Here is a 15,030-nt window from a genome sequence, read left to right on the forward strand (position 1 = left end):
TATTTACTGAAAAAAGAAAATGAATAAATAAACAATGAATCAAAAGTAATGAAATCTGGGTCAACTTCTTTTCATTAGTTTATTTTAAAAATAAAAAATTGAATATGACATGCTTATAGCTTTAAAAGTCCCGAAGAATTAAATTTCAACCCAAAATATAATTAGCGAAACATAACGAACATAGACGAACGAAACTTAAAACTTGACATAAAAACAAAATATAATTTCCTCATACTACAGTAGCGTAGAATGAAAAACTATTCCCAAGACAAAAAATTTAGAAAAATTTTATCCTAGAAATCGGCGGTGATTTACCGGCGAAAACTCAATAATCGAACTCAAGGTTGTCACACTTGTAGATGTAGGACTAAGTTGGCAGTATTTTATTAGAGTTGACGCTTATTTTTTCATTTAAAATTGTCTGCGCCTTTATTTATTTTCGATTAATTTTATTTACGATCAAAAACTTAACTGTAATTCCCGTGAAGCGATAATTTTTAAGTTTTGTAATAAACTTCATTACTAGTGTATAGTAACAGTATGTTCATTACATGCGGTAGTATAAAATTATGCATGCTAAATTTGTACATAACACAAATATAGCTGACAAATATCTGAGTTTCACAAATGTATTTGTGAATTAAATGACTTTAATTGCTTTTGAATTACTCTAAATTTAAATCAAATCGAGTTGACTCAATAGTAATAATAAAATAAAAATTTATTATTACTGCTTTAAAGATCAATACGTAATATGGATGTTTCTTTGGTTATTTATTTCCATATTATGTAGGTTAAACGTACATTTTTAAAACTTTTAAGCTAAAAATAGGTAGCAGTTATTAATAAAATAAAATAACGTATAACTGTATGTATTATATACGTCAATTTTGTTTATTTCTATTAGTTAATGAGGTTAAATAAAAAACCCGCCGGAAATTTAGATCTAATGATATTTGGCACTTCCTGGGTTGCGTTTCTAAAAATATTTATTATCAAAAACTCAATCGCTTGATTATAATTACGGTCAAGTTTCTGTCTTGATTATAATTACGGTCAACTGTCGATAAAACTAGAAGTACAGGAGATTTCAAAGGCAGCAATATATGGCGCAAACCAGTTAAATCAGCAGCTGTCAGACAAGCATGTAAGTAATAAAGTAATTTATTACTTATGTGCTTTCTAAAACAATTTCCAAAGTTTTGATCAGTTAATGCTTAATAACTTTAGTTTCATAAATTTTATATATATATTTATGCGTGTATGTGCGTATTTCTTTAAATATGTTTCGTTTTTCCGACCGCATTGCATACAATAACAGAGGTTATGTGATGGTACCAAATTTAGCATGTCGAAATTTCGGCGGAAATGCTTTTCTTCATGTTACATTTCTGTCTTTTCGTTTGTGTATCTGTTTTTGAATTCTTGTATCTGAAATTGGGTTCAATCAATTTTCACGGAAATTTATATCTGAGTTTACTTTGGAAGTAGTAAAAGATTTGTTTAGCTTTGTACATATTTTTCCGATTTGGCACTTTCGATTATTAATAAAATATTAAACACATATTCTTAAAATTTTACATACAAGCTTCTATTGGCACTACGGCAAGGAATAAATTTTCCAATTTTTCAAGGAAATAAGGTGTCAGAAACTAAACTGTTTCTATACGAACCAATTTTACATTTTTTCTTAAATACAGAGAATTAATCAATAAATTTTCGTTTAATTTAATGTTTTACTTGTAATTGTCAACGAAATGAACTGGGAAACTTTCCAGGGAAATTAGATTACTGAAAACGAGCCCCTACTAAGAACCAAATTTATAATTTTCTAGATCGATTAACTAACTTACTTCTAGATCAATTAACTAACTACCTTATATACCTTTAATATAATTTTAAATAACTGTTTAATAAGGACAATTTCATGATTTTGTGCAATACTGTAGAAAAGCGGTCGGTAATGTATTGGCCACATCATATGGGTTTTATTATTAAATATATTTTTTTATATTGTGTAGAATTTTACTATCTTACTTTAATATCGTGTTTTACAATCTATAATTTTTTTTATATATTTACATAAATAAAACTTATAAAATAGAAATATTTTTATATTTATAAGTAAATAAGTATGATGTAATCTTTTCTTTTCCATTTTTCAAAACTAAATTTAATATTTCATGAAAATGACAATTTGAAGTTTGTTACAAACTCAACTAAAGACGCATAATATATATGTACGTTATGTATGTACGTATGCATACATGTAACATGCGTGGAGATCGTATCATTCCGACTACATTCAACTTGACTTCTAATGTCAGAACTCAAAAAAAAAAAAATAGTCCATAGCATTCAGACAATATAACAAAAATAAACAACACTATTATACGAATTAAAAATTAATGTTTGCACTATAGAGGAATAATGTTTTTACATAGCATAAGTTTTATCAAATGAAACTCTGTTACATATGTTGTATAATCTATGAAATGCTAAATAGAATTTTATTGAATTCGGGGTTGCAACATAACTCTAACCTAAAGCCAATAATACAATCAGTGCGTTCAATTTGCGTACCAAAATTTGATCTTGAAGCACTACCTCGAAACCTATCTGCAATCAATAAATTTTGGCCTCTTGTAGGGATTGAGAGCACTTTTTTTAATTTTGAAAATTACTCTTCTACACATTTGAGGACTAGACAGAAATAGAAATTTGTTTGAAATTTCAAATATTCTTCAATCTTTCTCCACCACATCAAAATTGTCACTCCTGCAGTCAACAAAGTAAAATATAATTTTCATAACACCATTGTGTACATAATTTATAGTGATATGACAGGCAATTTTTCTAATTACACAATGGAACTACTTTTTTTGAGTGCTCCTGTTTTAAATTAAGAAACTTAATACTCTCAAAATTACAAAAATCGTATTCTGCATAGCACTATGAGCTATATACACAATAACAATACCCATTACATATTGTATAGCAGGATATCTTATAGTTGTCTTGAAAAATTACAAAAATTTATTTAATAATTATTTTATATAATATCATGTAAGTTATTTTGCATTATGAAAATGAATAAAAACTTTGTATAATAATTTGACTACATTCAGCAATAATAAAAAAAAATGTGCGAATGATTTTTGTCATGTCAGTATACCAATTGTACTGCATTATGATAAATATAATATTTTTTATTAATATATAAAAAATATTAAAAATATTAAAAAAAATATGTAGTTTTTATAGACAAATTTGTCACAATTTTTAATATAAAAACCAACATATAGAACAAAGTATAGATTTTAAGCACGCGTAATAAATATTTATTGATTATTATTAAAATGTTTTAATGTAAAATGATTAATAAAGGAAAGGAAACTTATGGTCTTATACATAAATATACTAAAATAACAGTATATATATTAATTGTCAATATATTATATAAGATATCATATTAGAATATCCATGTATATATAGAGGGGAGGTCAAAACTATTAGAATTGTATACCCGGTTTTGTAAATATATTGATTTCTAATTTATATAACGTTCTATTTCAAGGAAATTATGATTTTGTATTTTATATAATATTATTATTACTATTAATAAAACTTATTATTAAATCGCTTATTTGAAGTTAAAAAGAAAGAGGAAATGATTTCTAACAATTAATTTTTGCTACCTAAAGTCACTAAAAGCTAGTACAGGGCACCAATAATTTCGTTGTATTAAAAGTAACAAATTTGATAATAAGAGTTAAACTTTGGAAAAAGTTAAATTTTGGGAAATAAGAGTTAAACTTAATTAAGAAAGCACATATAATGAATACATTAATTTTAATCTGATTATGAGAGGGACTCTATTAAATTCACCATCCAAAAAATAACAGTATTGAGGATACTGTTTAAAATGCAAGTTAATTATTTTTCAATTAATTTCGATACAATAATTTTCATATTTTTGTCAATAAATAGTTTTGCAATAAAATTGTAATTTTTTGTTCTATATAACTACATATGGTTGACTTAAACTCAATAACTCATCAAATATATTACTAAGACCCCATATTACAATTTCGAATTTCAATTATCCGATCAAAGTTACTCAAATGGGAAAATTTGCAGATAAATGGCAGTAAAAAGTGTAATAGGAAAATCAAATACAGCATAAGCGCATTACTTAGTTTGTGTTAAATTGCTTTACTCTAATTGTAAATTTTTCATATTTAATTTTAAATTTCTGAAAATTCGATTGATATTTTTGAAAACGATTAACAAAAATACTTGTTTCTTTCAACCCTCGTTTCATTTTTTATTTTTACTTGATTGTCTTTAAATTTATCCACCCGTTTATTCACAAATCTGTAAAAATAACTTTTGTGATATAAAGTTAAAATTTCTTAATCATACGAATATCATAAACAAATAAATATCAAAAATTCATTTCACAAACAATTCCGTAAAGATTAGGACTCGTTCTTTCTATATACCTAAAAGTGTAAACAAATGAGTTTGTTGGGCTTTTTTAAAAGTGCAAACAACATTATCCAACGTCAAATCCCGAATTTGTTTATTTCAGCATTATTTAACACAATTATTATAAGAAATGATTAAATTTTTCCGATGACACTCAAATTTCCTATATTGAATAAGAGAAAATGTGTTACTTTATCCTCAGTTTGTTTTTAATTTCACATATTTTATAAGAATTTATTAAACTTTTGTTTAATTTTCAATTATACCATTTAGACTATCAAAATTATTAGACTAACTATCAAAGACTTGCAAAAATTCCTTGTTTCATAGTATATAACATGCATTTACCAGCAGAAAACAGTTTAAATTTATAATCAAAAGCAAATTTTGCGCATATTTAAATATAGTTATAGCAAATGTACTAAAATTTTTATGTACTTCAATTTTTACAAAGGTCTACTACTCCAAAATATTGTATTCCAACACTTTTTTCTTAGCAAATCAATATTATTCTTCATAAAAATATTAACTAAATTTATAAATTTTACAAAATTAAAAAAATAAATTTAAAAATATTCATAGTTATTAACATTTATCCCGATAGATGGCTTTAATATATTATTTTTAATGAAAATTTTAACCTCACACTTCAAATTTAAAATTAAATTAAAATAATGAAAAATTTTAATGTAACTTTTACATACATACATATATATATGTACAAAATTTTCTTCTATAATTACTTTTTTTTTAATTAATTAAAATTTTTTATATACTCTTTTACTTTTTAAAATATTTACAGATTAAAAATTACAAGCATATTGGTGATTTGATGATAAAAACACAATCGTATATAATTTTCTATATATACAAATTAAATGTAATTTAAAACCCGAGTTTTATTGTACTCGTATGTTACAAGTTTATCTATGTAAAAATAATATGAAACTTGAGAACAAAAAAAATTAATTAATTTATGTGAATTTTTTTTTAATTTTTTAGTAATTTTCAACTTTTTTTTTTTTAATTATTTTCTATTCTTTTAAATTATTTTTTTTTTGTTGCATTGAGGTATTTTTCACCGATTTTTCATTAAAAACTTACGGGGAAATTTTTTTTGAGTTGGACGAGATGTGGCACGTACCACAAATAAATATTTTCGTAAATTTGGTGGCGGTGCCATTATTTTTCTCTTTTTCTCATTTATTCTCTTTTATTTTTTTTTCTTATTTTTTTATTTTTTCTATTTTGTTATATGAAATTTTTTTTTATTTTTACTTTGTTACTGCACAAATACTTTTTAATTTTTTTTTTAAATTATTAAAGACTACTTTGTTTTTTTTTTTCTTCAAATAATTAATTTGAAATACAAGGCATTGGAAAATCCTGACTTTTGGAATATTTTTGACCCAACACAATTTTCATATTTATATTTTTTAATTACTTCATTATAATTTTGAATGAATTTGAATAATTTTCGAAAGCACATTTTTTCATTATTTGATTTTTTTTTTCAAATTTAAAACTTCAATAAAAAATAAATATTTTTTTAATTAAGAAAAAAAAATTTTCGTCTCAAGCCAAACATTTTGTATTCATAAACGAGAAATAATACTAAAAATTTTATTAATTGCTCATTTTTTTATGTGCTTTACTTTTTTATGTTATGACCCGCGTGAAAAAATAACGAAAATGAAAAAGTAAAATAAAAAAAAAACACACAAATATTTCAGAAAACAAAAACAAAGGACAACATTTTTTTTTTCCCAGTTCACATAAAAATTTTCGTTTTGCTTTCGGTTTTTCTTTTCTTTTCTTTTTTTTTTGTATTTATTTTTAGTGTGTGTAAGAAAATAAAACGCGACGTAAGACTTCTTGTAATCAACTAAATTTTTTTGTTATAGAATCATTTTGTATTTTGTTTTTTTTTTTGTTTTTTTTTATACTTTTTTATTTTTTCTCAGAAAGTTTTGTACTTAATTTAGTTTTCAAGTGGTGGTTAATTTGGAAAATTGTCTAATGGAAAAACTTTGAAATTTTAATGCATGTATGAATGTATTTATGTATGTATTGTTTATACATACATTTTTATCTATATTTGGGTATAATGGAAAGGTGTGCTTAAAATTTTGTGCGTGAATAATAAATTATAATAATAGTAATAAATATATTTAAAAAAAAATGAAATAAATGTAAATATTAAAATGGAAATACAAAAAAAGAAAAAAAAACAAGTTTTAGACCAAATTAATGATTTCTAAATAAGCACATTTTAGTACAAAAACTTTTTGACATAGTGAAATATCGTTCCAACATTAAAAATTAGTTAAATTTTTCTAATATTATGACAATATTTGTATACATAAGCCCTTCATGCTGACAAAGGCTCTTTCATGTATCTACAGACCCAAACCAAAAATAAAGCCATTTGAAACAGATTAAAATTTCTTTTTACAATATGTCAAAAACAGAATTCCGCTAATTCATGGATTTGCCGTTGTGGAAACGATATAAGAAACTAAAGCTTGGAAATGCAGCATATTGTAAATACAGCGCTATTTTACACGTTTAAACTATTTACCAACCGCATTTAATACAATATAAAGAAAGCTATGTCATACTCACAAGTCACATTTTCAGCGAAAATGCTTTTTTGCTTTTTAAGGAAATATAAAAAAATAATACATATATTTTTGTAGATAACTTAACTTGTCTATCTGTTCGTTTGTAAATCTTAATTTTGGCTGAACCGAGTTTTTCGATTATATGAGTTTACTCTTGCTATATCACAGATTGGTGATTTTTAGGATATGTCAAGTTTCGAAAACTGGACGATTTTAAATTTTTTATAATTTTTAAAAAAATATTCAAGAGATTTTCTTTAAAACTTATATATAAACAAAAACCCATTTTAATTTTAGGAGAAATCAGGTGTCAATCACGTGTCAAAAATTGAACTGAATTTTTTGAAATTTAATGTTTGGGTTCTCCTTCCGAACTCAAATACCTTACGAAATTCTCAGAGAATCCAAGTGGCTTAAGTTATTCTCTGCTAAGAACCAAATTTCCATTTTTTTTTTCAAACATTTTCATTAAATGACATTTTGATATCCTTATAGGGCTGTATGAAACTCATTGTAATTTTATGTGGATGATAATAGTGAGAAAAAATATAGAACGGAGTTTTATAATAAAAGAAAATGTGAAAGTGAAATAATTTTGAAATAAACGAAGCAAAACGAATTTACTTAAATTTATATGAACGCATTAATAAAAAAAAACTAAATTAAATAAGAATTGTCCGTCGAAATTCAACATAAATATTTCAACTTTCTACTTTTCAAGTTATTCAAAGTTAAAATTTTATAGCCGAGTAAATATTAGTAAAAACATTAGTTCTCAGTAGTAAGATCAAAATTTTTGTATATATGCATACATATGTCCACCCCTTCAGTTATAATAAATTCTTTAAATTTGTGAAAATCCAAATGACAAGGGCGAATGGTCATTTGTTAAAATTTGACAAAATTTAATTTTTGGATCATCTATTTCTTTAACGAAAAAACATCCACTTATTAAAAATTTTAAAAATTATGCCGTTATGTCTAAAGAAAATTAATAAATAAACCACAATTCAATATTTGTATGCGAGTATTACATTTTTTGAAAATTATTAACTTATGATTCAAAAAGTGTATGCTAATAAAAAAAATATTTCATCAGAACATAGTTTTCATTATTTATACCTAAAGTTACACTCCTAAATATAACATCTGTAAACTTAAATTGTTAAAGGAAATGTGCTCTTCTATGAACACTGAATTTGGCCGACGTCGATTTTTTTTTCATTACAAATTTCAAGTGTCATGTTGTTCTTGGACAAAATAAAAATAATATCACGGGTTAATTATTGGTAACGACACATAATTGTCAACCTTTTATAAACTTTCAATTTTAGTTATTTGTTTTTTATTATTATATTTAATTTTCATTTTCATTGACAAACTTTACTTTTGTATTTCCAACGAAATTTGAAACTTATCTTATCAGTCTCTCTACGCTCGTCCATCTGTCTGTCTACAAAATTTCTACATCCGTTCAGATAATAAGCTGAATTTTTTCCACTAATTGATCCTTGATAGAAACCGATTGTTCTTAAAAGTTTCAAAATTTTTTGTAAAGAATAAGATTTGCAAACATTACGGTTTTTTTTTCAAATTTTTCTTCTTGGTTTTTCACAGTTTATAGAAATTAACAAATAAATTTTATTTTTTCGAATAAAATACGTTTTCTCTTTCTCAAAGTTAGCAAAATTTTTAATTTCCACCCCTTTATTTTCTCCAAAACGTTGAATAAATTCCCACCGGAAAGTATGCAACATTTTTGAAATATTTTGACACATTTCTGAGAATAATTTTTTAAGTAGAATTCCTTATGAAATGTGCCACTCTACAAACCAATTGTCATAAATATTAATATTTATAACAGTTTTGTAATATTGTGAAAATGTTTAACGTTGGTATGAATTTAAAGTAAAAAGTTCTATTTCCTATACCTAACAAAGAATTCTTCGTTATTTTATTAGAATTTTTCATTTTAAAAGTCAGTCACACTTTCTTTACAAGATGATGTCTACTTGCTTTTTTTTATTTTCCTTAATATTTTTGCCCACATAGCTGTCTAAAAGCTTAAAGAGTTTTATGCCTATCGGAAGCCTGAAAAGACCCTCTATCGCTATGACGTCTGCCATTTTAACTTTTTTGTCTTAGTTCACGTAGAATTCCCATAAACGATTTATTAGACAATACGTTTGGTGTCTGCAACCTCATCTCTTTTCACGTCAACTTATACTAACACTAAAACAGCTAAACAGCAATTCGAGAGTGCCGAATATAAACCTAAAACTTTAAGGTTTGCACATTGATGGCATACTTCTCAGCCTGCAACTGAATAGGTTCAATAGGCTGGAAGTATTTGGCGCTTTATTTCGAATATATTCAAAACCTTTGTATGTCTTTTAAGTCTCTACTTAAAATTTTTGGATTTTCTAAATATTAAATGATAATTGCAATTATCTAATTCAAGTTAGCAAAATTTAATAGGATTTCAAACCGATATTTTCACGAACAGATTGAATAATATAATCTACAAGCCGTTTGCAACTTACATTACGTTTTATGACTAGTAGAATTTCAGCAAAAATGAAATGTTGTCGATTTGGCAGTTTGAATTTCCCAAATTAATTTTCAATACAAATTTTGTTGGAAACTGACTTCCAACCAATCATTTTCGAATTTTATTTTTTTGCTCCAATTTCTTTTTAATTTCTTTTTATTTTTATATTTTACTGACTTATTATTTTTTCCAATATATTTATTATATTTTTATCTCACATATTATAGGCATTCATTGAAAAAATAAAGAAAATTGACACAAGAAAAATATTATGACAAGAAACATTTTATTGCCTACTCTTAAGAACCTAATAATTCTATACAAAATTTTTGTTGTAATCTATATTAAACCACCTCAAATGAAGAGCTCTAATTTAATAGTACGTTAGTAATATTATTTATAGAAAGAAATTAAGTAAGGGGTTTAAAAAAGAACTCAAACAAAAACAAATGGATGTTACGTGCACTAAATAAAATATTTTTTCCGATAAAAGTCACACAATATTCCGCGTTGTTTCTTTTCACAGGGAGGCGGGAAGTAATTCACTTTTTTTGTATAATACGAGTATAACCATTGTATTTTATTTTATTTATCTACCTGACTACTTCATTATGATTTTTATACTGTTGTTTTATTGAAATTATTTTCGCAATATTGGTGAAAAGTAAACCTATAAACTTTATGTATCATGTTACGATGTATGTATATATTTAAAACCATGAAATCTTTAAGTGCCTTGAAATTTACTACACCTTTTTTATTTTATTCTATTTTTTTTGTATTTTAATCATTAATGTGTGTTTGTTTGTAAATCAAACATTAACTAACATTAAAGACCCTGTACAATCCGGTATTTAAGAAGTTAATTAAAAAAATGCTACCACTAGCATGGAAAATTTCGGAAAATTTATGTAAATATACTTTACTTCAATAAACGAGTTGAAAGTTTGTGAGTCAAATGGGAACAACGAAATAAGCGTAAGTGCCATATTTTTATCACATTTCCAATAAAATTTAAAAAATGTAGTTGATAGTCTTTCATTTTGGTAGATTGTGTTAGTGCCTCCATATCAAAGAAAAAATCTGAGACCGACTCGTCAAGAAACGGCGTGTGGATGTATGAACAACATTTAGAGCGAAAATGCTTGATCGAAAGAATAATTTGTTAAATATTTTTTCTTAAGAGGCGATACCAAAAGTTTATACTTGTACAATTCATTTCAATCACTTTTCAAAATAAAACTTTTCAACAATTTTACTTACATTTCGCTCCAGGCTGAGGCTGCTTCTTTTTCATAGGTTTAACGGTAAATAAATATTTTTGAAGATTTCGTGCTGGCATTTTTGAAATATTATTATTTTACATTCGACCCGCAAAAACAATTATATTTTGTGTGAAAACTAATTTTTAATGTTGTACACTTCCATTCTACCGGATATGTACATAAGCTTGTATGTACGTTCATAGATAAATATTTATGTATTAAATGTATGTATGTACACGCATTTATAGGAAAATTTCAATTATTAATTACTTCCACCATATGCAGTATTCCCAATTTTTGCGTTAAACTGGATCTTTAATTCTGAATTATTCTTTAAAATTCCATAAAATTTTTTTAATGAATTTAATTTCCATTTCCATAAATTTAATTTGGTATACATTCATTTGACGAAATCCAATTTAATAAAAAATTATGAATGATTTTATTTGAATTTTTTTAAATATGAAAAAAAATTAATTTGACAGAAATTACTTTAAAATATTGTTTCTTATTGAAATTTTTTTATTATTCTTTAAAACTCATATTGGGTACATGACAAAACACTGTATTTTGAAATTTTACTTTTAGCTCGTTTGTTATAAATAGTAAAAGGCACCGGAAACAAAGATTTAATACAAGTAAATCATGAGTGTTTAATAACGCGATTGTATTCAGAGACTAAACTTTCTGCAAATCAAACGTTAAAATCTTTGGCGTTTCAAACATTTGTTTGATATAATTTTTTTATGACAACTTCACAATTTTATGTTTGATTGACAATCGTGTTATACTTCTTTTAATGTCAAATCTAAAATTATAACAAAAATATGCAAATTTCTAGTTTTACTTTAATAAAATTAGGTAAATAATGAACACGTTTTTCTTATATTATTTATTTTTAACATATAAATTTACTTGTGCATTTTATTTCTAATACACCTACATCTTGTTATGCGGCAAAAAATAACAAAGTTTTGCGGAATAAGAAAAATAAAATATTAAAAATATGTATTTGCAAATGATTCACCCTAGTGCTTTTCGAAGCTTGCGAGGCAAGCAATAAGTAAGTCATAAGTCAATAAGTTATCATGAGTGTGAAGTAAACAAGAATGAAAGTTTTGTTCAATGGCTTTCACAATTATCGCTTAATTTCAGTTTTTGTCAATTTTTTTATACTGTCTGTAAGTTACAATGGATTAGGAGAAATTTTGATATGTTATTATTGCAATCTAAAGACTTCTACAAATTATTAATCTTTAAATATTTAAAAAAAGCGAAGGGAACAAAGCCTAATGATTGCTATAATTTCTAGTTCCTTAGCAGACTGGTAAAGAGAGGTAAATTTCTAAAATATATATTAATTCAATTTGCAATAAAATTTACTTTTTAATTTAAACTTATTAATGTAGCAATTTTCATTCGTTTTTTATTTGAGGATTTCCAAAATGAAAAAAATATATGTTCAAGCGTACTAAATACGCTGAAATATCTTTGCATTAAATTAAATTTTTAATATTTAATTTTCTGGCACCATTCCTAGAGTTTATTTAGAGTGTAAAATAAGACATGAGTGTATAACAATAGATATTATACATAAAGTGATTTGGGTAAAAAATATAATATAAACAGTGTGTTACCCTTGCACGAGCAATTTTTCCGTGAACACCTCAACGTTAATAATCTCAGTGTCATAATCTCAACGTTATAATCTGTTCGACACCGAATAAACTTCGGGATCACATCATTATAAAACTACTTTTTAAACTTTTTTAGTAATTTTTTAATAAATTAAGTAAAAGCATACATCAAGTAATGCAGCACAACGGCTTGCTCAGAATTCTGTAAATTTCTGTAAACTGAGCTTGAATTCGGTACGCGAAACATCTATACTCTACGAGTTATAAAAAAAATTACATAAGAATTTAATAAAAAATTGTTCTTCTTCTGAATCTAAGCTATATAACCCTATCAATTAAGAGCGCAATAGTCTTCAATACATGCAATTTTTAAAAATTTCAGCTTTTCAGTAGTTTAACTTTTAGTGAATATTTTTAAATCATCAAAAGAAAGAAATTGTTATAATTCCAACATGTTCTCAGACTCTCAGTATCACAAAAACTTCGCAAAGATGGTTCATGCAAAGGGTACTCATAAGGGAAACACTCTGTTTACATAATATTTTTATAATATGTACATATGCATGTATATTGCAATCTAAATATAGCACAAAAAAAAATAATGTTCATTTTTGGTTCCATACGTCAATTTGTATTTTGTGGTGAGCATTTCTTGTTAGTACTTATAACGATTACACAGATTAGCTTTTAATCCTTATTAACTTTGAGTAAATTTTTTTTGCCAAATATCAATTACTTTAAATTTGTATTGTAATGTACTCATAAATTCGCAAAAAATATTATTGGTGACAGAAGGCCTAAGTTTCAAATATTTTGTCATTTAAGGCCGATTTTTTCGAAAATTTAGTTCTATACATTTCTATAATAACTACTTAATTGATAACAAGTTCAATTCGTAAAAGAAATTTTCTATGCCGATGGTACTTATAATTTCTCCTACACCCAAATCCTTTTTGCGTGTAATATGAGAACATATTGATAAAATGGTCTTGCGTGCTTGAGCTTTCATTGAAACTTTTTAGTAATCACAATTCCATATATAAAACATAAGTGACAAAAAATAACAATTGCATTTAAGTATGAAATTATCGTTTTATTGAAAATAGATTTAAAAAGAATTTCTACGACATTATAATCATACAAACATAATTAGGTATGAATGACTGTGGCAACAAAAATTTGATATAAGTTGAATAAAAATTTAAGTGAAATTATAGTCGATGTAATTTTAATAACGAAAAGCACCCGAATGTGTACAATTGGAGTAGAAGAATTTTAATAATTTTCTTTATTATGTAATATAAAACTATTATACGTATACACGCACATAGTGATATGTGGTATGCAAATAATATGAACAAATAACTTCCTGTAATATTCATACGTATGGGCGTATAACAAAAACATGAAATCTGTTCAATATCAGTACAACAAAATTTATAACAAAAACTCGTTCGTACGTTTTACTTTCAAAAGTTCTAAAAGTATCACACACAGCAAGACACTAAATTTCTTCTACACCTTTTTGTTTTTACTTTAAAATCTATCCAATATTAACCCATTAATTCTCAATTGCATAATGATTATTAAATTACAAAATCTTCATTAAAATTTGTGCATTATTTTTTGAAATTGTTTATTTAGAAAATATTTCACAATGTAAATTGTTAAAGAAATTCTGAGAGTCATAAAATTGTCATTTTTATTTTATGAAATAAGAATTAATTAAAATTTTTAATACAGCTTTAAATTTTTTTTCTTCATTAAATAAAGTTCACCCTGTAAGCAATTTATTTTTAGATTCTTTTTTTTAAACGCAACAACAATTTTTCGTTAATTCCTTGTAAAATAAAAATTGTAACTGTAAAACAAGTTGAAAGCAACTAAATATGTATGTAATTCATTTTCGCATTATGCGTTAAATATTATATTCAATCGATATTTTACATAAATTTATTAACCGTTAGCAGTCTGTTGTCGCATATATTGCACCAATTAAAACCACTGACGCTGCTACAACGCTGCCATTGTACAATTTTCAACTGAAGCACTCTTTATAAATTGCCGAGAGAGTTTATTGTATTATGTGCATAGATCTGAAAATATTTTGCATAATAGAGTTGCAAATTAAATATTGCAAGTACATGTATTTTTTTGTACACATATTTTTGTTTTTTATAAATGTATATTTGCAGTGAATGAAGTACTGAAATTTTTAGATTATCACAAGACTGATCAGGCTGGAGCACAATAGGTTAAAAACTAAAAAAGGCGTTCTAAATATATTTATTTATGAAACTACATTGTATGCGGATTATTATACCCGTACGAACGTATGTTCGAAGGGTATACTAAATTGCGTTACCGTTTTCAACGTTAAGAAATATTGGTCTGAGATATTGACTCAAGTGTGTGTTTTTGATCAGCGTCGCATTCTGTGTCGATCTAGCTTTGTCTGCCCG

At 25.2% G+C, this 15,030-nt stretch overlaps 1 protein-coding gene across 2 annotated transcripts in view; it reads right to left on the minus strand.

Moving 5' to 3' along the window:
- Positions 1 to 11,045, minus strand: part of LOC129613675 (putative cyclin-dependent serine/threonine-protein kinase DDB_G0272797/DDB_G0274007) — a 28,950-nt gene extending 17,905 nt beyond the window's left edge. Inside the window, exon 1 of one of the 2 annotated variants that reach the window (XM_055527954.1) lies at positions 10,930 to 11,045. In XM_055527954.1, coding sequence (XP_055383929.1) covers positions 10,930 to 11,008 — 79 coding nt within the window. In that variant the 5' untranslated portion in view covers positions 11,009 to 11,045. Of the gene's footprint in view, positions 1 to 5,595; positions 5,862 to 10,929 lie in introns of those variants that run through there. The other variant, XM_055527881.1, reaches the window with a different exon arrangement.
- Positions 11,046 to 15,030: the final 3,985 nt, after the last annotated feature.

Source organism: Condylostylus longicornis, unplaced genomic scaffold (assembly GCF_029603195.1).
Source record: "Condylostylus longicornis isolate FDR11 unplaced genomic scaffold, ASM2960319v2 ptg000001l, whole genome shotgun sequence".
Classification (NCBI taxonomy): Eukaryota; Metazoa; Arthropoda; class Insecta; order Diptera; family Dolichopodidae; genus Condylostylus; species Condylostylus longicornis.